The 22,195-nt window shown below is 35.2% G+C and overlaps 5 protein-coding genes across 8 annotated transcripts in view; 4 read left to right on the plus strand and 1 right to left on the minus strand.

Annotated features, from left to right (window-relative positions):
- The window catches only part of LOC127565590 (uncharacterized), a 94,973-nt gene that overhangs the window by 10,112 nt on the left and 62,666 nt on the right, over positions 1–22,195 (minus strand). The gene's annotated exons all lie outside the window — the stretch shown is intronic.
- LOC117568355 (methylenetetrahydrofolate reductase-like) lies at positions 613–2,129 on the plus strand. Its single transcript, XM_034248956.2, has 3 exons — positions 613–1,228; positions 1,284–1,384; positions 1,661–2,129. The coding sequence occupies exons 1-3, from the start codon at positions 712–714 to the stop codon at positions 2,060–2,062; spliced, it is 1,020 nt and encodes a 339-aa protein (XP_034104847.1). The 5' UTR covers positions 613–711; the 3' UTR covers positions 2,063–2,129.
- LOC117568352 (methylenetetrahydrofolate reductase-like) lies at positions 2,389–4,171 on the plus strand. Of its 3 annotated transcripts, XM_034248951.2 has the most exons (5): positions 2,389–2,481; positions 2,550–2,677; positions 2,932–3,363; positions 3,420–3,520; positions 3,741–4,171. In XM_034248951.2, exons 2-5 carry the CDS (start codon positions 2,587–2,589, stop codon positions 4,140–4,142), a joined length of 1,026 nt encoding a protein of 341 aa, XP_034104842.1. In that variant the 5' UTR covers positions 2,389–2,481; positions 2,550–2,586; the 3' UTR covers positions 4,143–4,171. The 3 variants fall into 3 exon arrangements, with proteins under 3 accessions (XP_034104842.1, XP_051860822.1, XP_034104841.1); XM_052004862.1 differs by lacking the exons at positions 2,389–2,481; positions 2,550–2,677 and having other exon boundaries at positions 2,700–3,170; positions 3,237–3,363; positions 3,741–4,170; XM_034248950.2 differs by lacking the exons at positions 2,389–2,481; positions 2,550–2,677 and having other exon boundaries at positions 2,700–3,363; positions 3,741–4,170.
- On the plus strand, positions 4,293–6,324 carry LOC117568351 (methylenetetrahydrofolate reductase-like). 2 transcript variants are annotated; one of them, XM_034248949.2, is made up of 4 exons: positions 4,293–4,697; positions 4,770–5,440; positions 5,506–5,603; positions 5,873–6,324. In XM_034248949.2, exons 2-4 carry the CDS (start codon positions 4,792–4,794, stop codon positions 6,257–6,259), a joined length of 1,134 nt encoding a protein of 377 aa, XP_034104840.1. In that variant the 5' UTR covers positions 4,293–4,697; positions 4,770–4,791; the 3' UTR covers positions 6,260–6,324. The 2 variants fall into 2 exon arrangements, with proteins under 2 accessions (XP_034104840.1, XP_034104839.1); XM_034248948.2 differs by lacking the exon at positions 4,293–4,697 and having other exon boundaries at positions 4,734–5,440.
- LOC117568354 (protein arginine N-methyltransferase 1-like) lies at positions 6,594–8,504 on the plus strand. Its single transcript, XM_034248953.2, has 2 exons — positions 6,594–7,085; positions 7,143–8,504. Exons 1-2 carry the CDS (start codon positions 6,685–6,687, stop codon positions 7,780–7,782), a joined length of 1,041 nt encoding a protein of 346 aa, XP_034104844.1. The 5' UTR covers positions 6,594–6,684; the 3' UTR covers positions 7,783–8,504.

Consider the following 22,195-nt stretch of genomic DNA (forward strand, 5'->3'; position numbering starts at 1 on the left):
GATAAACAAATTAAAATAAACAAAATTTCTCATTCCGATTAAGCGCTTAAAATTGATTAACTAATTATTTTACAATGGGCAACACAAGTTGTTAGAAGTTGACAGGAATCTTATCTTTGCTAATTACAATAAAACAAAAATATTTATTTTTCAATTACAAAATTTGTGCAACTTTAAGTCTATATAAGATTGCAAGAAAAAACGTAATTTCATTTTTAACGCTAGAAGCTGTTAACCTAGTTTTGATTTTGAATGGGCAACTAAACGTTTTATTTATTGACTTTAATCTTATCTTTGTAAATGGAGAACTTGTGCAATGTTCTTTCACACTTTTGCGTTTATGAGGAATAATTTATATAGTTTGTGTCTGGCAGATTGAAAAAGTGTGAGCTTTGTTATGGGCAAAAAAAAAGCAATTGCGATAACCTGTGTGCGGGGTTTTTATTTATTTATTTCAGTTGTTTTTCTTTTCTTTTTTTCGTTAGTAGTAGTAAACAATGGAAACCACAGTGAATCGAGAGAATCGCAATCTGTAACCCGAATCCGATTCCGATTCCGAATCCGAGTCCGAGCCACAGCCGGCGCCAACTGTGGAAATGAGGGACAGACCCTATCAGTAGCAGAGAGGTAGCAGAGTTGTCAGTTGTCTGAGCGGTCTCAAGCAAGCGTGAGCAAGCGTTCATTAAGCGGCTATTTACTATATACTTCATCATGCACCCCATCGATTTGGCTACAACAAACAGCCTGCGACCAACATCGCCATTGCCAGCTAGCATTCAGCCATGCTTTAAGTTCACCGGCGATCAGCAGGAATTAACGCCAAGCATTGCTGAGCTTGTGGCCCAGAAGACGGCGCAGAAGGAATTCTTCTATGGCATCGAGATAATGGCCCAAAACGAGGGGAAAGCCCATTGTGTGGACTTTCATGACTTTTTGCCGCTGCTGCCCTCGTTCATTAGCTTTGTGTGGCTGAAGCAGTTTACCGATGCCATTCGACGCACTGGCAACTTTGATGACGTGACCAGCATCCAATTGATTCCCCACCTCAACTCTCACATTGCCGCGATGCCGCATCTGTCTCTCTATCGTCTAACCCAACAGCATGTGGATGCGTTTGCGGCACTGAATCTCAGCAATGTGCTCGTCGTCCGTGGCGATAGTTTGGATGAGCAGCAGGACTATCGTTATGCCTATCAGGTGGTGGAGTATCTGCGACGTGTCCGGGGAGGTGAGCATTCACTAGTCTTCTCCCAATGCAGGCTGAGATTGTGTGAGTCTTTCAGATAATATCTCAATTGCTGTCGGCGGTTATCCCGAAGGCTACACGAGCTTGACCAGCGATGCTCCGAATAAGACCCAAGACATGAAGTACTTGAAGCAAAAGGTGAGAGATATACAAACCCCTTTCCTTCTGTCTGTCTGACTATCTGTCCATCAGCATGATGAGGAATATCTTATATACAGTTAGAGCGAAAGCTATGAAATTTGTTGTATCCCGGCCACTTACAATCCTTGAAAGGACATCTAATTCAAATTATAAAACCAATTGGTTAACTAACAATAGGATAGCAAATTAGAGAATTATCCAATTAGTGCTTTTGGTCACACTTAATCTTATAAAGCCCCTTATTATCTGCCATGATATTTGCGTGATTTACAGATTGATGTCGGTGCCAATTTGATTATCACACAATTGTGTTACTCTGGCGACAAAATCATAGAGTTCATAAAGGACGCCCGTATTGCAGGAATTACGGTTCCGATTTTGGTTGGCATTATAGTGCCGTATTCCTTTGCCAACTATCAGATTATCGAGCGAATTACTGGAGTTCGTCTCTCGCCTGAGGCACGAATTGAAGTGGAGCAGCTGAGCAGCGATGACACTAAGGTGAAGGATTATTTTGTGCAATTGATGGTGCGAATTATACAACAGATATTGGAGGCTGACTTGGGAATATATGGTATTCAATTCTTTACGCTCAATCATATTGAACCCACTGTTGAGGTGTTGCGTGAGCTGCGCTTGAGGGGAATACCCAAGGAGACGGCAGCTGATGATTAGTCAAACAAATGTATAGTAATGTGAAAATAAATAAAGCAAACTTGCTTTGCAAAGTGCAATTAATAAACATTGCTTGTTTATATTGGCGTTTTAAAGGTGTGATCAATAAGTATTGATTGTAGTAAGACAATATTAGTAGAGGCAAATAGAAAACATCATAAAATGTTGTTGTATAATGCATATAAGTGCAATTTAATGCCATAGCCCTCAACGATGACGTACATACGTCCAACTGCATTAGCGCATCTCTCGATAACATTCCTATTGGAATATATACAAATATCGATAGTATATTCAAATACTCAATTTGGCAACACTGGATAAAACACATTGGAAAAATCTCAGCAACCTAATAGAGCATCGTTTAGGCGTAATTTTAATATTTAGATGGTTGAATATTAGAAAATAAAATAAAAATGGTAAGTCGAAAATGTTTTTAACAATGCACTTACTATAGATATAACAATGAGTGCGATTGTTGCAAAAGCCGCCACTATGTAAGGAATGCCTAATTCTAATTAATTATGGAAGGTTATGTTGAAAGTGGAATAACTGTTGGCGAAGTTTACAAGACTGAAAATAAAACAAAGTTCACATGCGTAAACAAATTAATATGTATGTAAAAAATTCAAAATTTAGATGTAACATTTAATTAGAATTATATTTAGCTTAAATATATTAGAAACATTTAATAGCAATGTGTTTCAACCTCAGTCGAATTCTATCCCATACAACTTTTCTGAGAAGCATGAGAACGATAAAACGGAATCAGTATCATTCTCATTGCAAATATCATTGGATGTTTGCTAAAAGATTGTGTAGCTCCGAAGCGAACGCTTCAGCAATAAAGCCGTATTTTGAATTTACAGATGACCAGAAGGAACACTGCCTCAACGATCCAAATATCGCCGAAATCGTGAAGGAGAAGAGTAAGCGTAAAGAATTCTTCTATGGAATCGAGATACCCCTCAAAATGGATTTAAATACTTGTCTGGACTTTAAAATGTTTCTGCCCCAAATGCCTGAATTTATGAGCATTGTGTGGACCAAACAATTCTCGGATGCAATTCGCAGTGCTTCCATGGCAAAATTACCCAACATTCAGACGGTATCACATTTGACGCCTTTTATTCCTGCCATGGCCCACATATCGCTCCATCGTCTAACCCAACAGCATCTCAACGATTTTCTCGATTTAAATCTCAACAATGTGCTCGTCATTCGCGGCGATCACGTCGAGGAGGGACAGGAATATAATTATGCCTACGAGGCTGTCAAGTATCTGCGTGCTGCTCGTGGTAGTGAGTATTATTTGTACTTGCTTTATTGTTGCGCGATCAGTGAAATCCTTTTACAGATAGGCTGGCAATTGCTGTCGCTGGTTATCCGGAAGGATACACGAATTTGCAAGTTGGACCGCGAAACAAGGCTTTAGATATTGAGTACTTGAAGTTAAAGGCAAGTTGAAGCGAAAAAATATATAGTACATATATGCATCAGTATTTGCAGTATTTTAACATATAAATACCGCCACTTAAGTATTCAGATTATTCTAAAGTAACAAAGCTATTTAATCTTAAGCTATCTTAGAAAAAAATCATATTTTATTTAACATAGCAGATCTTAATAATTTTAGTTCTTTTAAGATTTCAAATTTGTAATATTTGTGTGATTACAGATCGATATCGGTGCCAATTTGATTATCACCCAATTGTGTTACTCTGCCGAGAAAATCATAGAGCTCATAAAGGACGCCCGTATTGCAGGAATTACGGTTCCGATTTTGGTTGGCATTATAGTGCCGTATTCCTTTTCCAACTATCAGATTATCGAGCGAATTACTGGAGTCCGTCTCTCGCCTGAGGCACGAATTGAAGTGGAGCAGCTGAGCAGCGATGACACTAAGGTGAAGGATTATTTTGTGCAATTGATGGTGCGAATTATACAACAGATATTGGAGGCTGACTTGGGAATATATGGTATTCAATTCTTTACGCTCAATCATTTCGAGCCGGTTGTCGAGGTACTGCGTGAGCTCCGCTCGAAGGGAATTCCCAAAAATTCGAAAGCTGATTGTTAGTTATGATGTACAAAAAATATAAAACAAATAAATTGCAAAGCAATGCAAAATTAAGCGTTTTTTGCTTAGATTGAGGATTGACTCACTGATCGATAGTGTTGATTACTGTGACAATTTATCCATGCCATTTGTTTGAATAAGCTTTTATCGATAAGGTTTGCATCTCAATATAAAACTCCAATTGGACAACAAGCTATATGAATATCGATAAAATATTCAAATTGTTTATTTGACTTTGAGTGTCTCTGGGAAACCAATCTATGAGGCCATAGCTTAGTCGTCACTCTGATTTGAAGGAAGTTAAATGTAAATAAATAAATCGGGAAAGTATTGCATTTACAATCGACAACTAACAAATAGTCCGATATTTCGAAAATGAATTGATGTGTAGACATTGCACACAAAACCCGCCTCAATTCAAAAGAATAACGCATCACACTTTAAGTGGACGGAATAGAGGAGAATGGGAACGGGATGATCAGAAGGCAAATACTCTGGTGGCATTTGAAGCGGGACATTTGTCATGAGTCTGAAAATAAAACAGAGTTCACATTTGTAAATATATATTCTAGATAAAGCTTATGTTTGTAAATAATTCCCATTTCACAATTTATAATCAACGTTCAGGTGATACGAACATAAAATCACAATGTGTTTTAATCTCAACCGAATCCGACCCGCGTCAGCGTTGCTCAGGAGTATAAAAGCGTTGAGCCGTAGTCAGTATAATTTGCAGTATCAGTTGCGTTTCAAGTACGAGTATCTTGAACCCAAACGTACCACCAAAAGCGGAGGCGACTCAGCGATGGACGGAGAACCAAAGCTGCCCTGGTCACCGTTCAAGCCGTGCTTTACATTTACAGATGCCCAGAAGGAACTCTGCCTCAAGGATGTAAATATCGCTGATATTGTGAGGGAGAAGACCGAGCGCAAGGAATTCTTCTATGGCATTGAAACGAAACCTCTCGATGGTGACGAGACTGCTTGCCTCGATTTTCACATGTTTCTGCCCCAAATGCCCGAATTCATTAGCGTTGTGTGGACGAAACGGTTTTCGGATGCCATTGAAGAGGCGACTATGGCAAGAATTCCCAACATTCAGATGATGCCCTGCTTGACACCATACATTCCCGCCATGATTCACATGACGGTATATAAACTAACCCAACAGCATCTTAACGATTTCCTCGACTTGAATCTCAACAATGTTCTCATGATTCGCGGCGATCACGTCGAGGAGGGGCAGGAATATAACTATGCCTATGAGGCGGTAAAGTACTTGCGATGTGTTCGTAGCGGTGAGTTTTCTTTGCATTTTCCGCCAAATCAATTGCACGATTAGCATGTCTGTTTATATTTTCAGATATGGCGATTGCTGTCGCAGGCTATCCGGAGGGATATACGAATTTGCAAGTAGGACCTCGAGACAAGGAATTGGACATGGAATACATGAAGTTAAAGGCAAGTTAACCACATCTATTCCATTTACACAGCGATATTTGCGGTATATTTGAAATTTGCTTGCAATTTTAATACTGAATACTGAATTTTAGAAAATTCGGTTATTTATTTATTATACAAAATGAAAATATGCGTAAGGTTACAAAAAGTGCAATTGAATAATTATGTTTCTTTTCTTAAGATTTATAATATTATTCTCTTCATTTTGAAATATTGAAAGTCTATAAAACGAAAACTTATCTTATTTATTAAACTTAAATTTCCTACAGATGGATTCAGGCGCCGATTTCATTGTCACCCAACTGTGCTACTCGGGAGACACTATTGTGGAATTCCTACAAGATGCTCGCAATGCTGGAATTACGGCTCCCATTATGCTGGGCATTCTCATACCAGAATCTTTTGCCCGATATGAACGCATGGCAGGTTTCTCCAAAGTATTTCTTACCCCAGAGCAATTAGCCGAGGTGGAACCGATTAAGGACGATGATGATGCGGTTATGAATTATTTTATTCAGTTATCGGTGCGAAATATTCAACAGACTTTGGCTGCCAATTTGGGTGTTTATGGCGTTCATTTCTATACACTGAATCGTTTTCGACCGATACTCGATATTATTGCTGAACTGAGAAAACTTGGTATACTGAGTTGTTAAATCGGGACATTAGTATAGTTTTTCCAAATTGTTGGTAATTCATAAAATAAGAAGTATAAATTCAGTATTATTCAATTTCTAGTGTGTACACACTGTCGCATTTAGAGCTTTTTAGCCATGGTATGAAAATTATTTAGAAAAAATGATATAGCAAAGGAAGAGAGGTATAAATAAATTATGAAATGTAATTATTAAAAAAAAACTATTAAGCTTAGAATTTATTTTTATTTCGAAAATTATGTTAGTGACAAAATTACCTTCAAAATATACTACTTTTGCATAAAAATATACCAACCTGCTGAAATTAATCGATAGCATTCCGATCGATAACTGCAAACAGCTGTTTTGCACACTATTCGCCAAAATAATTCAAATTGTCGTTGATCTCATTAATTTGAAATTGTGTTGCATGCCTCGTTCACATTATGGCGTCGATGACCGCAGAAACTACTGAAGGACAACGCATGCAGCAAACAGAGCTCGATGAGATTTCCCCTGAAGTCTATTTGCGTTTTCTGCAACGCCACGAAGGAGTTTTGCGCGACGAGACAACAATGCTTGGCTTCAAGGCGGCCATTGAGGCAAATGCAGAGCTCTTTCGTGGCGCCACCGTGCTGGAGTTGGGATGTGGCAGTGCACTACTTTCGATGTGGCTGGCACGTCAGGGTGCGGCACGTGTCTATGCCGTGGAGTCAAGTGATGTGTGTCAAGTGGCGCGTCAATTGGTGCAACACAATCGCCTAGATCATGTGATCGATGTGTTGCACGGTCCGTTGCAGCAACTGCAACTGCCTCCAATCGATGTCATTGTCTCCAAGTGGATGGGGTGAGCAAGTGGAATGATCCACTAACTACAATTAATCTACAGCTTATAATCTTGCAGTGCCTGCTTGATGTACAGCTCCACGCTGGAGGATGTGCTCTATGCCCGTGACAAGTGGCTGAAGCCCAACGGTTGCATCTTTCCCGACATCGCCAATCTATATATGACAGCTGTGGAGCAACCACGTCATCCCCTGGATCTGATCATTTCGCCTCGCCAGTATTGGAAACGTTTCGCTGGATCGTTGAATCTCTCGCTCGCCTGGCAGATCGCCCTGCACACACCCGTGGTCAGAGTTGTGGATGCCAACCATGTGCTGTGCCAGCGGCAACTTTTGCAGCGCTTCGATCTGCTGACGTTGCAACCAGATGAGTTAAGCTTCAAAGTGCCGTTCAAGCTGCGCACTCTGCGTCAAGCGTTGGCCAAACATTTGCTGCTCTACTTTGACTATCGCTTTCCCGACTCAACCATCGTCAGCACTTCGCCCAGTGCAGCAGTCACACAATGGAAGCAAACACTCTTCCCCATCGACGACCATTTGCCCCTCTGTCCGGGTGATGTGCTCTGCGGACAGTTTGAGGTGCGACGCTGTGCTCGCCACCTGGACTTTGACATCAGCTGGAGCTGCCACAACAAGCTGGTCAACGTGAAGACACACACGCAAATCTATCGAATGCAGGGCGAGCCAGATCCTATCTAATTAAGAGATGTGAATATCAGTGAAAATCCAATTGGGAATTGTATACTATTATAATTTACAACTATTAACTTACGAATCAAGACTAAATATCTAATTTGTTAAGGCAAGAGAGATCGATTGTAGCCATCAGTTTATTAACTATTCTAATTTAGCCAAGGAAAAAGCTTTTATTTGAGTGTATAACAAATTTATTAACGTTCTATATGAGATCTACAAGTTCTTATTTGATAATAGTCCATAAATAACGCTTACAAAAATGATTTATAAATACGGATATATGATAATTTTATCAATTATAAATTTACACATTCGGAAATGTATATATATATTTAGATATTAATATACTGAATACCTCTAACAATATCACCTAATAAGTTTATTATAAATAATATAGATTCAGACATTTTCTATATGATTTATTTTGTATGAATATTACAATATTGAAAATTAGAAAAAAAGAATATTCTATAAATAACGCTTACAAAAATGAAAATTGATTTATAAATACGGATATATGTTTTGTCTGACATATAGCATATGCTATTATTTAAGGTTAAATGCCATGAAAAAAATAAGAATTATGTGTTGAATGAACTAAATATGACATCTAATTTTATCAATTATAAAGTTACCCATCAGGAAATGAATGTATATTATATATATTTAGATATTAATATACTGAATACCTCTAAAAACATCACCCAAGAAGTTTATTATAGAAATATAGATTCTGACATTTTTTATATGATTTATTTTGTCTGAATATTACAATATTGAAAATTACAAAAAAAGGTTTAAATAAAATATTAAATTGGATTTCAAGTTTGTTAAGCTTAAATTACTAAAAAAAAAAATACATCAGATAAAAAAAATTCAAATTTTAATTTTTAATACAATTCTATACAGTTCTCATATGATATTAATGTGTTTCTTATGTAAGATGCATTACCTAATAAATGGTATGAACGAAGGAAGAAGGGAAGAAGCTGATAATGTGAAAGTAATTATTATCTTTAAATAATTGTCATTCCCGGTTGTCCGCTCTGAATGAAGGTCTTGAAATCAGAGACTGGAAAAGTTAAAGATTTGAAATTTGTTGAGAAAACTCCGTTGGGATAAATTCAAATAACATTTGTTTCGGAATTTGAACACGCTCACTTCCGACTACTAAAAAAAAGGTTTGGGCTAGAAGCCAATGATACCTTTAGCATATGCGAAAAAATCAAACCCGTTGAACGAAGTGAAGTCGAAGTGCGTTGAAAGTCTTCGATTTATAACGGGAAAGGGGAGCTGGAGAGGGGATGAGAGTAAAGCGGAGGCTGGCCACTTTATGCGTCATCATCGTCATCAATGTCAGTCAATGTCAGGAGCGCTTCAAATGCGTAATGCGTAGAAATTTTTGCGTGAATAATAGAATATAGAATTGTTGCGTCATGGCACCTTTTGAGAACCATGCGGGACGTTGTCAAGAGAGTGAGTGGGGAGAGAGGGAAGTCGGTAAGGGTTGCCAATGCGTCGCATTGAAAGCCTTTTTGACAAAAACAACATTTGACATTTGTAACTTGCGGTTGATCAGCCATGGAGAAAGGATAAACGCTAGCTGCTCCCCCTCCCCATCCCACAGGACTGTCTTAAGGGTTGTCTCACTCACACGCACACACACAGTCACACACACACAAACACAGATTTAAAAGGTTTGCCAGCATCACGCTTCAAATCCTACTCGTTATTTTTGCAGCTGTTGTTATCGTCGCCGTTGAGCTTGAAAAATGATGTGCGAATTTTTGTGTTTTCTTTTGCGACACCAAAAACAGCAACAACAACGATAACAGAAAACAGTGTTGTAGTGCGCACTTTCAACAATTATTTATCGACAATTAAGCCAAACAAATGACGCCGTTAGCAAAGGACAATGAGCGCATATTACGCATACGACACGCTGTGCCATGTCCTCGTTGCTGCTACCAACAACTAATGGCTGCACACTATCAACATTTCACATTTAATTGCTTTTAGTTTATTTGGTCTTATTACAATAGTGTCACACTGGAGCGCAGCGTTGCCAGACTATTCCTCAATGTATATTTTCATATATGTATATTTATATTTTTAACGAAGTTAGTCAGCAAGAAACTTTAGCAAAAATGTTAGTAATCAAAAATGTATTATTTACAGAAATAATTTATAATAAAAATCCTATTAAATTAACTTCGTAATCCGATTAGACATTTTGGCTGTGCCTTTGAGCTTTTGTCTGCCAGTCATGATGACAGTGCTGTCAGATTGTCGCATTTTCTTATTTGCACTTTTTTGAAAAGTATTTTTGGCCGCTGCAATTAACATATTTAATGCACTAATATTAGCTACTGTGAATTGTTTTGTTGTGTGTCTTTATTTTTTTACCACTTTATAATATAGACACCTCAATAATTTGCGAGGTGATTAGACAATGTCTCTTAATCAGAATGGCGCATAAATTAATTTGCAAACAAATGCAAATTGACCAACCAGTTGTTGGCACAGTTTTTGTTTACTTGCCTCGAAAGGGGGGCTCGTTGCCCATATTTGTCTCTATCTATCTAGCTATCTATCTACCTTTTTTTGTTGTTTGCTCTAGCGATAAGAAAGTTGACTCATCTAGGAGCAATAATGGATTACAGTAGTCAAGTTTGTCTTCTTTGTCTTCATTTCTTTCTTGATTTAACTCGTTTTGTTGTTGCTGTTGCTTTGAATTGCCATGCGTCGTTTAATTTCATTTCAAAACAAATCAGCGTAAAATGAGGAAACCAACGATAAATAAAAGCAAAATAGCAAAGCACACGAACATACACACACACTTATGTATGTAAGTACATACAGACGCACGCACACACTAAAACAAGACAGGCCTATGAATTGTATCCGTATCTGTGCATCTACACAACAACAAGAGAAGCAGCGCAGCAGCAGCACACAAGCAGAGGCCCCATGCGAAGAGCCAACAACACAAAACCACAGCGAAGACAAAGACAACAAAGTTTGCACTGCACTGTAGGTGGTTGGTCTGGGGCGGGGGTGGCGGAGGAGGCCGGGTAGGCAGCCAGAGAGGCTGGCAAACGATCAGCCGAACAAAGGAGCGAAAAAAACAACAACGACAACAAAAAAAGTTGTGTATTTATGGCACACAAAACACAAATAATACAAAAAAAAAATGAGGAACAACAAAAAGTATAATGAAAATGAAATAGAGGCGAAGCAGCCGAGCCAAGTCACGTTCACGTTTCGTTGGGTCGACCGACGATCTCTCGACGCCTGGTCCAGCTGCAGCAGCAGAGGTTTGGGGCAGCGGAATCAGCTGAGACAGCGACAGCGGCAGCGGCAGCATATGTGTGTTGAGTGTGTAGAGAGGGTGAGAGAGCGATCATACAGCGACGCTCTTGAACGAGTTAAAGAGCAGGCAGCGAAGAGCCATTAGCTTTGAGTGCTTTTCGTTGTTGGCTTAAGAGTGTCAAATCTGGATAAAGAGCGATTGAGTTGAAAAACAAGAAGTTTGAGCAAGAGCGTAAGAGAGTTGAGTGCTTTTTTTTGGGGCGATCGCAGCTGAGCGGCATGCTCTCGAGAACCAGCTGGTGAGAGACCGAGTGAGAGAGAGAGAGAGAGAGAGAGAGGGCAAGCGTGACAAACAGCAAACGGGTTGAGGCACATTTACATTTGTATATAATAAATTAATGTGTGCGTGTGTGTAATACACACAGTGTATGCAAGCAGGGCAACTAAACAGCAGCAACAACGACAACAACAACAACCACAATGGGGAACGAAACAACTTGAAGAAAAACAACAAAATATAAAAAGCCCATTTGTTTACGACAAACAATAAATAAGTGCAACAGGCGCAGAGTGGGGTTGGGGATGGGGAAGAGGAAGGGGCAACGTTGCACATAAATACGATATACATAGGGACAGCATGTGGCACGTTGTGGTAGCTGCAGCAACACATTGATTTTTATAGTTTGTCTTTATTATGCATATATGTATGTATGAATGTGTGTGTTCAGCGCAACGACCGATAGCACACGATTGTACATGCTAGCTATAGCTATAGCGATTTTTAGCTAACTATTTAGCCGTTTCCAGCTATAGCCATGCTCTTGAACAGCGCTAGGAAAAAAGTCGTTGCGCTATTTTGCGACCTGCCTCACAGCAATTTGCATACGGCGCGCGTTCGTGTGTGCGTATTAAATTAACCAATACACACACACACACACACACACATGCAATCAGCAAATAAATATCGAGTACGAGCGAGTGTGCGAGCGAGACGCAGCAACACGTATTGAGCGCATGCAATGTGCAAAAATCATGCGAAATTGACGTGAAAATTAATGCAACAAAAAAAAGAAGCGAAAACAAAACTAATAAAATGGAAAATAATCAATTGCAGGCACTTTAAATAGATGTACAAATCATAATATTACCTCAAGTGTGTTGCATACAAATGTATATAAATATAAACGTGTGTGTGTGTGTGTGTGTGTGTGTGTGCTATGTTTGTACCGTGGGTCATTTCTATTTGGCCATCGCTCAAATTTGGCAATCGCGTGGATTGTGTCGCATTTGCTGTAAAATTTACACCGTAAACACAGTGAATCAAAAAGGAATTGGCACAACAACAGTTTTTACTTAATAATTGCTGTGAAATCTATTTTGAGACTAATGCAGATGTATTTAACAGATTTCTAGATTAAGATTTCTAATTAAGAACAAAAGAGTTTAACAAATTTATATTGTTTTAGAGAACTTTTTATTGTTATTCTTCCCTGTATTATTTGTTAATTCAAGTTGTAAATAGAAGAATGATTATAAAAACGACTTTAGATTTCTACAAATTGATTAATATGGTATTATATTGAAATTATTTCTTATTGAAAGTAAAAAATAAAATCATGGAGTAGAGAAAAAATGTATATTCTTCGTAAATCGGTAATATTTAATAGTGTTGTAATATATTATGTTATTGTTGTACATTTGAAGAAACTTTATATATATTATATATATTATATATTATTATATTATAATATAATAGCCTATATTGTATGTATCTAGTTCAATTTCTACTTAGTAATAATTTTAAACTCCCTTCTTGACTCTTTATTTATCAAAGAAATATATTCAATACTTATGACGATTTGGTTAAACTATTATTTTCGTCAAACTCAAAAGTACCAAGAATCATCTAAAAATCTATCAAATTTTGTATTAAATGTGAATTACTTAAATAACTAGATGAATGTAAATAATTTGTTAGTTATTATTTCGATGTTTTTCCACTACAAAATATGTTAAGTTAATGCACTTCCGCTGGCGATAATTCTGAAAGGTTCCGATGTGTTCTTTAATGTTAAAACCCACGATTTGGTCACACCTACATAGCTGGATGATAATGCTCGTTTAAAATATAATGTTCCCTTAAGTTTCGACACTCAACCTGCTCCGTAACACACACACTAACACACACACACACACACACACATGGATAACACACTCCGTTAAGAACTGATGAGAATAGATATTTATGGGCAGTGTGTTTGGATAATTTATGGGCGAGTCGAATGCGATCAAAACTAAAATGATTATTTTGAGCGAAAGGAGAGGGGGAGCAAAGAAAAAAAAATAAATGAATCGAGATGGAAAGAAACAAAAAAAATGGAAGGCAAGCAGATCGCAAATTATAAACAAACGTCAACGAAACAGCGTCGAGTGAGGCAACAACATGACAACGACAACAGCAAAAGAAAAGCAAAGAAAAGTTGAAATTGAGCAACAACAACAACACCAAAAAAAAAAAAAACCAAAACGAAGGCGAAAAACTGTTTTGCTCAGTACGTTTTGGGCCGACCGCCAGACTGCAGCGATATCTTTTGATCTTTTGGCTTGGGGCCCTCGTACTTGTCAGCTACCAATGCAGATGCACAGCTATAGCTACATCTACAGATACAAATACAGTTACGGCTATAGATGCAGATGCAGATGCAGATACAAGATACACGATTCATTCGCGAATGCAGATACAGATACAATTCGGGCTGTGGCCTGTCAACCGCACGTACTCGCAGCTAAGCCAAGTGAAAGATGCCACGAGAATTGGCAGTGTCAGCATTTTGTCTGCATGACTGCTCGACGCGCAGATACCCTGTAGAAATACACAATATTAGAATGAATTTTAAACTTGTATGAATACAATCTTTTTAGTATTAATTACTTGTATTTGTGAAGAATGTTGTTAATTGACAACGTTAGACGTCCTATATTTTCCCTTTTAATTGTTAAGTTCTGTTCCTTAAGTTATTTTTTTCTTTAAATTAAACTATTTAAGTAGGAAAGGCAATATTATCCTGAGTTTTTCTTTTTCTGTTCTAAAAGACGTTCTTGTACAAAATTTCTTTTGCTATTATCCAAATAAAGTTTGTCATTATTATTATTATCTTGTAGAGTATAATGATATATGTACATATATACTATATAAGGTAATTGTATTAATAATGAAAAATATATGAACTCTTATAGATATTCTAGAAACGGTAGGATTTTCTTAATGTTTATTTTAATTTTTAAATATTTTATATCATTTTTTTCATATAATTCTATATTCCTTATGTTTATTTTAATTTTTAAATATTATATATTGTTTTTATTTCATATAAGATTATATAATAATACAATTAAGAAAATTGAGTATCTATGAATACGTTTTTTTCTTTCATATTTAATTTATTCTTAAGCATTTTCTCTAATTTCCTTAGTCTATACATTTTTTTCAATATTTTTCAAATATTTTTCAGCTACTGAATTGTACGATTATCGTTATTCTAAAAATACACTACCCCATATGAAAACACTTTGCAGGGTATGCAAATGAGCATTTGAAATATTGTTGCACTCAAATTGAAATGAAAAGCGCAAAAATTATCCCATTTTCTTGTTCGATTTTGTTGCTCTTCTTTTCAGCAGTTTTTTTTCTTGCTGCTGTTGCTGTTGCTTCCATCTTTCAGATGCAATTTTCCTGCTGTCGTTCATTGGCTTTTCACACATTTTCTAATTTTTCGATTTGACGCAAGTTTTGCACTCGATTTGGCAACTTTCATTTCGAATTGCATCAGTTCATGGCTTTTATTTCTATTGCCGTATGTCACTCTCCATCTCTCTATCTCCTTCCACACTCTATTTCTATCTCTGTCTCTGCCTGTTATGGTTCATGTTTGGTATCCCAATTGATTCTCTGCGCTCGATGCCAGCGATTGCAGCTCGTTCATCAATTTGTCTTGCATTTGAATGGAAGCCAAGAGTTGTTGTTGTTGTTCGCAGAAATTAGAATCGAGTCAACCACACACACATACACAAATACATATGTAATAAGAGCTGCACAGAAATCAGCAAACTGGCTTATTGCCTTACATAAATTTGCATACATAAATATTATTCTTTCACTTGGTCGTGATACACTTTTTACATCTCGAACAAATTTCCGTGTTTTAGTTTAACAATTGACTGAGCTACGTTTTTGTACCACTTTGTGAACCGGTTCGCAGAGTTCGTACCTATTTACAGCATATATATCAAAATCGCTTTTTATATTAAGAAGTATAAATTAAGATCCAGTCTTACATATTTTACTAATCAATTAACAGCAGGCAACGATATAAGTATGAACCAAATGTGAACTGGTTCAGATATTAATGCATACACAAATATTATTGTTTTACTACGTCGTGATACACTTTTAACATCTCGAACAAATTTCCGTGTTCTATCTTAACAATTGCCTGAGCTACATATGTGCTTGAACCTCTTTTGAACCGGTTCACAAGGTTCTAAATTTGTCAGTTTTATTTTTGCTAATAACAAGTACAAATTAATTTCCAGTTTTACATAATTTACTAATTAATTTACTGCTGGCTACGATAAAGTTAAAACCAATTGTGAACCGGTTCAGATTTTAATCATCACTATACATCATCGTTAATTGAAATATCCCTGAAAGCCAGCTTTATATAAATCTGCATACAGATTATTCTTAAACTTTGCCGTGATACACTTTTAACATCTCGAACAAATTTCCGTTTTGTATCTTAACAATTGCCTGAGCTATGTGCTTGAACCACTTTTGAACCGGTTCGCAAAGTTCTAAATATCAAAATTGCTAGTTTTGTTATTTATAATAACAAATGTAAATAAAGTTCCAGTTTTACATAATTAATAATATGCAGCTGGCTACGATATAGAGCTGAACCAATTGTGAACCGGTTCAGATTTTAATCATCACTATGCATCATCGTTAATTGAAATTTCCCTGAAAGCGAGCATTATATTATATAAATCTGCATACAGATTATTCATTAACTTCGTTGTGATATACTTTTAACATCTCGAACAAATGTCCGTGTTCTAGCTTAACGATCGCTTGAGTAATGAGCTTGCACCTCTTTTGAACCGGTTAACAAAGTTCTAAATTTACCAGTTTAATTTTTTATAATCTCAAGTACAAATTATGTTCCAGTTTTACATAATTAATATTTTGCAACTGGCTAAGATATAGAGCTGAACCAATTGTGAACCGGTTCAGATTTTAATCATCACTATGCATCATCGTTAATTGAAATTTTTTTATATAAATCTGCATACAGATTATTTTTTAACTTCGTCGTGATATACTTTTAACATCTCGAATAAATTTCCGTGTTCTAGCTAGCTGAACCACTTTTGAACCGGTTCGCAAAGAGAGTACCAATTTAAAGAATATGATATATTCTCAATTTCAAATTTAATTATTTATAAAACCAAGTACAAATTAAGTACCAGTTTTACATAATTAATAATTTGCAGCTGGCTACGATATAGAGCTGAACCAATTGTGAACCGGTTCAGATTTTAATCAGCACTATATTACATAAATCTGCATACATGAATATTATTCTTTCACTTGGTCGTGATACACTTTTAACATCTCGAACAAATTTTCGTGTTCTAGCTTAACAATTGCCTGAGCTATGTGCTTGAACCATTTTTGAACCGGTTCGCAAAGTACTAAATAGCTAGTTTTATTATTTATAAGAACAAGTACAAATTAAGTACAAGTTTTACATAATTTACGAATCATTTTGCAGCTGGCTACGGTATAGAGCTGAACCAATTGTGAACCGGTTCAGATTTCAATCATCACTATGCATCATCGTTAATTGAAATTTCTTTATATAAATCTGCATACAGATTATTCTTTAACTTCGTCGTGATACACTTTTAACATCTCGAACAAATTTCCGTTTTGTATCTTAACAATTGCCTGAGCTATGTGCTTGAACCACTTTTGAACCGGTTCGCAAAGTTCTAATTATCAAAATTGCTAGTTTTGTTATTTTTAATAACAAATGTAAATAAAGTTCCAGTTTTACATAATTAATAATATGCAGCTGGCTACGATATAGAGTCGAAACAATTGTGAACCGGTTCAGATTTTAATCATCACTACGCATCATCGTTAATTGAAATTTCCCTGAAAGCCAGCGAACTTTGATTCAGATACTGTAAAATTATAAATTTCTCGCGAATTACAGTTGATCAGTTGTTAAACGAAAATGAATGCCAAAAGCGAAGAACAAAACACAAATAAAAAATAACAACAATAATAATCATACAAACAACAAAAAAAAAGTGAAATAATTAGCTAGAGATATTATTTTCCGCATTGGCCATGTCACGATATACTAGCAGCTGGTATTAACATTACAGCTAATACCTGGATACAATCTTAACTACGATCAAAATGCTCACAGAGCTCGCTACCTACGCTAATTGCTGTATAAAATGCAATAGTTATGGCTAACAAAAAGCAACAATAATAGCAAAACAGCACAACAAAAGAAACTGAAACACGAACGAATACGTATTCGTATACAAATAGAGAAGCACATAAATTAAACACATACTGAATAAATTAAAGTTATACTCTCATACTTATTCTATTACTATATAGTATTCTATGGATCGACCCCGAACAAGTGCAAGCAAATCTGTTAGCTCCATAAACATTGAACAAAGCAACAATGGAAAAAAGTTCGGTTTACTTCAGTTTTGTACATTTATGAGTTTGCTTTTGTATCTATTAGAAAAGTTTGTTATACAATATATTATATATACTTTTAAGGTAAACAAAGCTGTGTGCCACATTCATTTAGTTTAGTCCATAAACATTGCAATTTTAGAACATTTTCGAGGAGTTTCCAGTTGCCATTGTTATTAAGCTTCAGGGGAAATTTTAGAAAAGGTTAGTTTTTGACATGTTTGCTTTAAATTTGTATGATAATAGGGCGTCATTAGCAAATTGCGAGTGACTAATTTATTTTATTAAACTTATTATTTCTTATTTGTAAAATTTTAGTTAGATAACAGTTTGGGTTCCATTTCATTCCCACAGTAATCGCATTTGAAAAAAATCCTTTAACATGACCTTAAACATTAAAAACACGTTGCATTTTACTTGTTTAGCTTTAATTGCACAATAATAAATTGAAATCTTTATTTTCTTAAATTGTATTCCGGCTTTACGATTTTACTTTCATGAGTCTCCACATTTTAATTATATTTATGCCAGAATTCTTTTTGTTGATTTCCGTTCTGAACATTTCAATTTAATTGTTTCAACTAATCAAATAGGAGTGTTAAGTGTCAGCTGAGTTTATAGCTGGCTCTTAGCATCAATTGTTGCTGTTTTGTCATTAGTAAAACAATTTGAACAAACAAAATGAAAACTGCATATTATCGTCTAACAGAATCTTAGTTAACTTCGAATACTCTTTTTTTATTGAGTAAAAATTAATTTCGAATTTCAACAAATACATTTCAGTTTATTTATTTTAAATATTGAATACTATAATTGTATGTTAAATTATTTTTGTGATTGTTCTAAATTTATATAGAATTTGATCTATTAAATTGTATTTTATTTTTATTATTTTATATTATATTAATGGTTAATATTTAAGTTCTTAATATTTTTGGTAATGATATTCTTCATTATTTTTTATTTATTTTATTATTATATATATTATTTGTTACTATTTAAATTTGTATTATTTTTGGTAATGATAATTATAATTATTATTATTTTTTATTTTAACAATAAAATCTTTTTTATAAGTTGTTAAATATTATACTATGTTTTCGTACATTTTTTTTTATAACTATGTATATTATTTTTGAAAATGCTCTTCACTTGATTATAATTTATATTTACTTATTTTAAAAAAGCCTTTTCATTAAATAAGAATATTAACATTTTTTTATAGTAATATTCACATTTAATTTGATGGGTATTTAAATATTAATATTTTTATATTTTTTAAATTTGTTAATTAAATTTTTTTTTTTATTTATTTTTAATTTTGCTTATTATTATTTTTGCTACATTTCTCAAGTTTCTGTTTTTTTTTTATTTTTTTTTCAACCCTTTTACTTTTATTTTACTACTTTGTATAATAAAGTTTTTAGTGCTAGCATTTATTTTTATTTTATTTTATTTTCTTATTAAGGTACCATTTTTTTTAAGTATACTTTTGTCTTCCCATAATTATTTAATGTGACTATCTTTTGTATTTGTTCTTAAGTCTTTCATAATATGTAATCATTATTTTTTTTTTGTTGGCCAATATTCGCATTCTCATGTTCTGAGTTGGAAAAGTGGAAACATTATGAGGTCATATTTGCGTTGCATTCGCTTTTGCTCATTAGCTTTGCCTCTCGTTGGGATGAACTGCAAATTGCAACCACAGCAGCAGACCACAGCAAACCACAACGACCTCGCCTTAAAACCCATTAGCCTCAGCTTGACCACACACGAAGACGTCGAAAAGAAAGTGGCAAATGCTAAGTACAAAGAAAGCGTTTGCAGAAAAACAAAACAAAACAAAACAAAACAAAGACAACAGCAACAAAAATAAAAAACATGTGAGAAGAAGTTCGAAGAAGTTCATCTGAAATACATATAGTGAGCATGTAAGTGCGAGATAGACACGTCTCGGGGCCTTTTGAAGCGCTGCCTAATGTCTAATGTCTAATGTCGAATGCCTCTAATGCTTTGATCCAAATGACTAAATCTGAAAGACCAGAGACTAGAGACCAGAGACCAGAGACAAGCGACGTGTTGAGACCACACACAAGACCAAACGACATATGTATGTACATATGTTATGCTGTGGTCTCGTAACCGAATTGGACTGGAGCTTTTCTTGGGAAGTGTCCGGCATCGGTTCAGCATGGTTCAGTTTAGTTCAGGGCAACCAGGCTAAGACCAGACCAGAGCGTACCAAAGCAAACCAAACCGAACCGAACCAAAACTGAGGCAAAGTCGCGACCAGGCCAGGCCAAAAGGTCCATTAAAATTTCATGTGTACCGAGAATAGAGCGCAAATAGGCTGTAATTATAGAACAAATATACACATAACAGAGGAGGAGCTCACAAACAGCTCAACACAGCTGGCAAAGAGAAAGAGCGAGCGACGCAAAAAGGAGACAGAGAGAGGCAGAGGGAGAGGGAGAGAGAAACTGCGAGAAGAGGATAGAAGAGGGGCAAAGGTGTGTGCAGATGGGACCCGAAATGGGCATACAAATGCGAATACGCTGTTTAAGCGATGTTTTAGTGATGACATCGTGACACGAGCTTAGTGCGTGGTGCGTGACAAACGCTATAAGAGCTTAAAGCATAGGTAAGAGAATGAACGAAAGTGAACTTCAATTGAAGGAAATTAAATATCGCAAAGAAGATTTTTAAAGCTGAATATTACAAAAATAATTATATTTAAGATTGAATGAAACTGAAATTGAATAAAAGAAAATTTTTAAAGCTGAACGAATATATATTCAAAAATAATTATATTTATGATTAAACGAGACTAAAATTGAATGGAAAGAAATTAAATATTGTTAAGAATTTTAAAGCTTTCAAATAATTATATTTACGATTGGGTTAATCTACAAATGTCATCTTAAAATTTTATTTAGATAGAATAATATATGTATATCCTATTCTATGGATTTCTTTAAATTATATAAATAGCCAAAATGAAATAAACCACTTTATTAATAATAATAATAATATTCAGTAATATATAATATATAAAACGTATGATAAAAACTGTTTGTTTTATAATTTTTCTTAAGAATAAATTGAAATTTAAAGTCAAAATTTATAAATTTTATTTAGATAGATTGTAATTTGGCTAGCAAATATTTTACATTATCTCTAGCAACATTTGAAGAAACTACAAAGCGAATTTTGTAATGAAAAATGAATTGAGTTCAGTTTAAAGATATTATATTATATATAAGATTGGTTTATTTTATAAATTTTATATTATCTTCATTCAAATTTTAAAGGTCGCAAGTTAAAAGAATATATTTGGGAACACTTGTTCTTTATTATAAATTGATTACTTAATTGTTAAAATTTTAATACTTTATTTAACATTTTATTTTTTAGTTTTTTTTGTTTCTTTTTCTAATGAAATTTCTGTTAAATATATAAATTCTTTTAAAATTAGTAAAACTGCTGACGTAAATCTAGAAAAACTTTGTGTGACAATTAAAGCTTATTAAGTATGTCAACATACATATTGTACTGCCTTTAGTTGTATTGTGTTTAAGTATTATAGAAGTGATGTCCTCAGATTTACTTTAAAAACCTAGGAGCTCTTTTGTTTTTATATATCAGTTCTTAACATTTTGAATGTTTTGATAATTTCATTAAACAGATTTTAATAGAAAACATTTTTCTAATTCGTGAGATTTGTTTTGTATTTTGTGTGTGTGTGTGTTGGCAAAACGCGACCATCTCTAGTACGAATGACTATGTAAGAGTTGTTGGCGTGTAATGCCGCAATGAAAATCGCCCATTACAACAATTTCATTTCATTTTACCGCCTTTAGCGCTTACGTAAGCAACGACAACGACAACAGCAACGACAACAAAAAACATTGCAGTAGGTGCCGTCGGTGCCAAGAGCTTTAGCTCTCGAAAGGTGGCAACAACAACAACAACAACAACGACGGGGGCAAAGGGTGTGTGAGTGTGTGGGGGCAAATGGCTGCGTGTGTGTGAGTGTGAGTGTGTTGTGCTAGGGACAGGGAAACGACATTTGTGCCACCTTTTTTTTTTAATATATATTTCTTTTTTTTTTGCCTGCAATTACACGGACTGTGGCAGCAGCGACGGCGACGGCAGCGGCAACTAAACAGAAATCGCGCCAGACAAGCTGACGGCAGCGTGTGATTTTGTGTTTGGATCGTGTCGCTTCGGCTACAGGTCGGGTTGGGTTTACTATATGTTTGGGTTGGGTTGGGTTTTGCTGTACAAATGGGGGGACTGGGTTTGTAGAATGCTTTG

The sequence above is a fragment of the Drosophila albomicans genome, chromosome 3, assembly GCF_009650485.2.
Source record: "Drosophila albomicans strain 15112-1751.03 chromosome 3, ASM965048v2, whole genome shotgun sequence".
Classification (NCBI taxonomy): Eukaryota; Metazoa; Arthropoda; class Insecta; order Diptera; family Drosophilidae; genus Drosophila; species Drosophila albomicans.

Bases quoted from the DNA above. Each gene is read 5' to 3' on its own strand.
- LOC117568351 (XM_034248949.2), top strand. From the start codon at position 4,792: ATGTGTTTTAATCTCAACCGAATCCGACCCGCGTCAGCGTTGCTCAGG. The intron at 5,441-5,505 runs GTGAGTTTTCTT...TTATATTTTCAG, and splicing joins CTTGCGATGTGTTCGTAGCG to ATATGGCGATTGCTGTCGCA. The intron at 5,604-5,872 runs GCAAGTTAACCA...AATTTCCTACAG, and splicing joins TGGAATACATGAAGTTAAAG to ATGGATTCAGGCGCCGATTT.
- LOC117568355 (XM_034248956.2), top strand. From the start codon at position 712: ATGCACCCCATCGATTTGGCTACAACAAACAGCCTGCGACCAACATCG. The intron at 1,229-1,283 runs GTGAGCATTCAC...TGAGTCTTTCAG, and splicing joins TCTGCGACGTGTCCGGGGAG to ATAATATCTCAATTGCTGTC. The intron at 1,385-1,660 runs GTGAGAGATATA...CGTGATTTACAG, and splicing joins TGAAGTACTTGAAGCAAAAG to ATTGATGTCGGTGCCAATTT.
- LOC117568354 (XM_034248953.2), top strand. From the start codon at position 6,685: ATGGCGTCGATGACCGCAGAAACTACTGAAGGACAACGCATGCAGCAA. The intron at 7,086-7,142 runs GTGAGCAAGTGG...ATAATCTTGCAG, and splicing joins ATTGTCTCCAAGTGGATGGG to TGCCTGCTTGATGTACAGCT.
- LOC117568352 (XM_034248950.2), top strand. From the start codon at position 2,760: ATGTGTTTCAACCTCAGTCGAATTCTATCCCATACAACTTTTCTGAGA. The intron at 3,364-3,419 runs GTGAGTATTATT...ATCCTTTTACAG, and splicing joins TCTGCGTGCTGCTCGTGGTA to ATAGGCTGGCAATTGCTGTC. The intron at 3,521-3,740 runs GCAAGTTGAAGC...GTGTGATTACAG, and splicing joins TTGAGTACTTGAAGTTAAAG to ATCGATATCGGTGCCAATTT.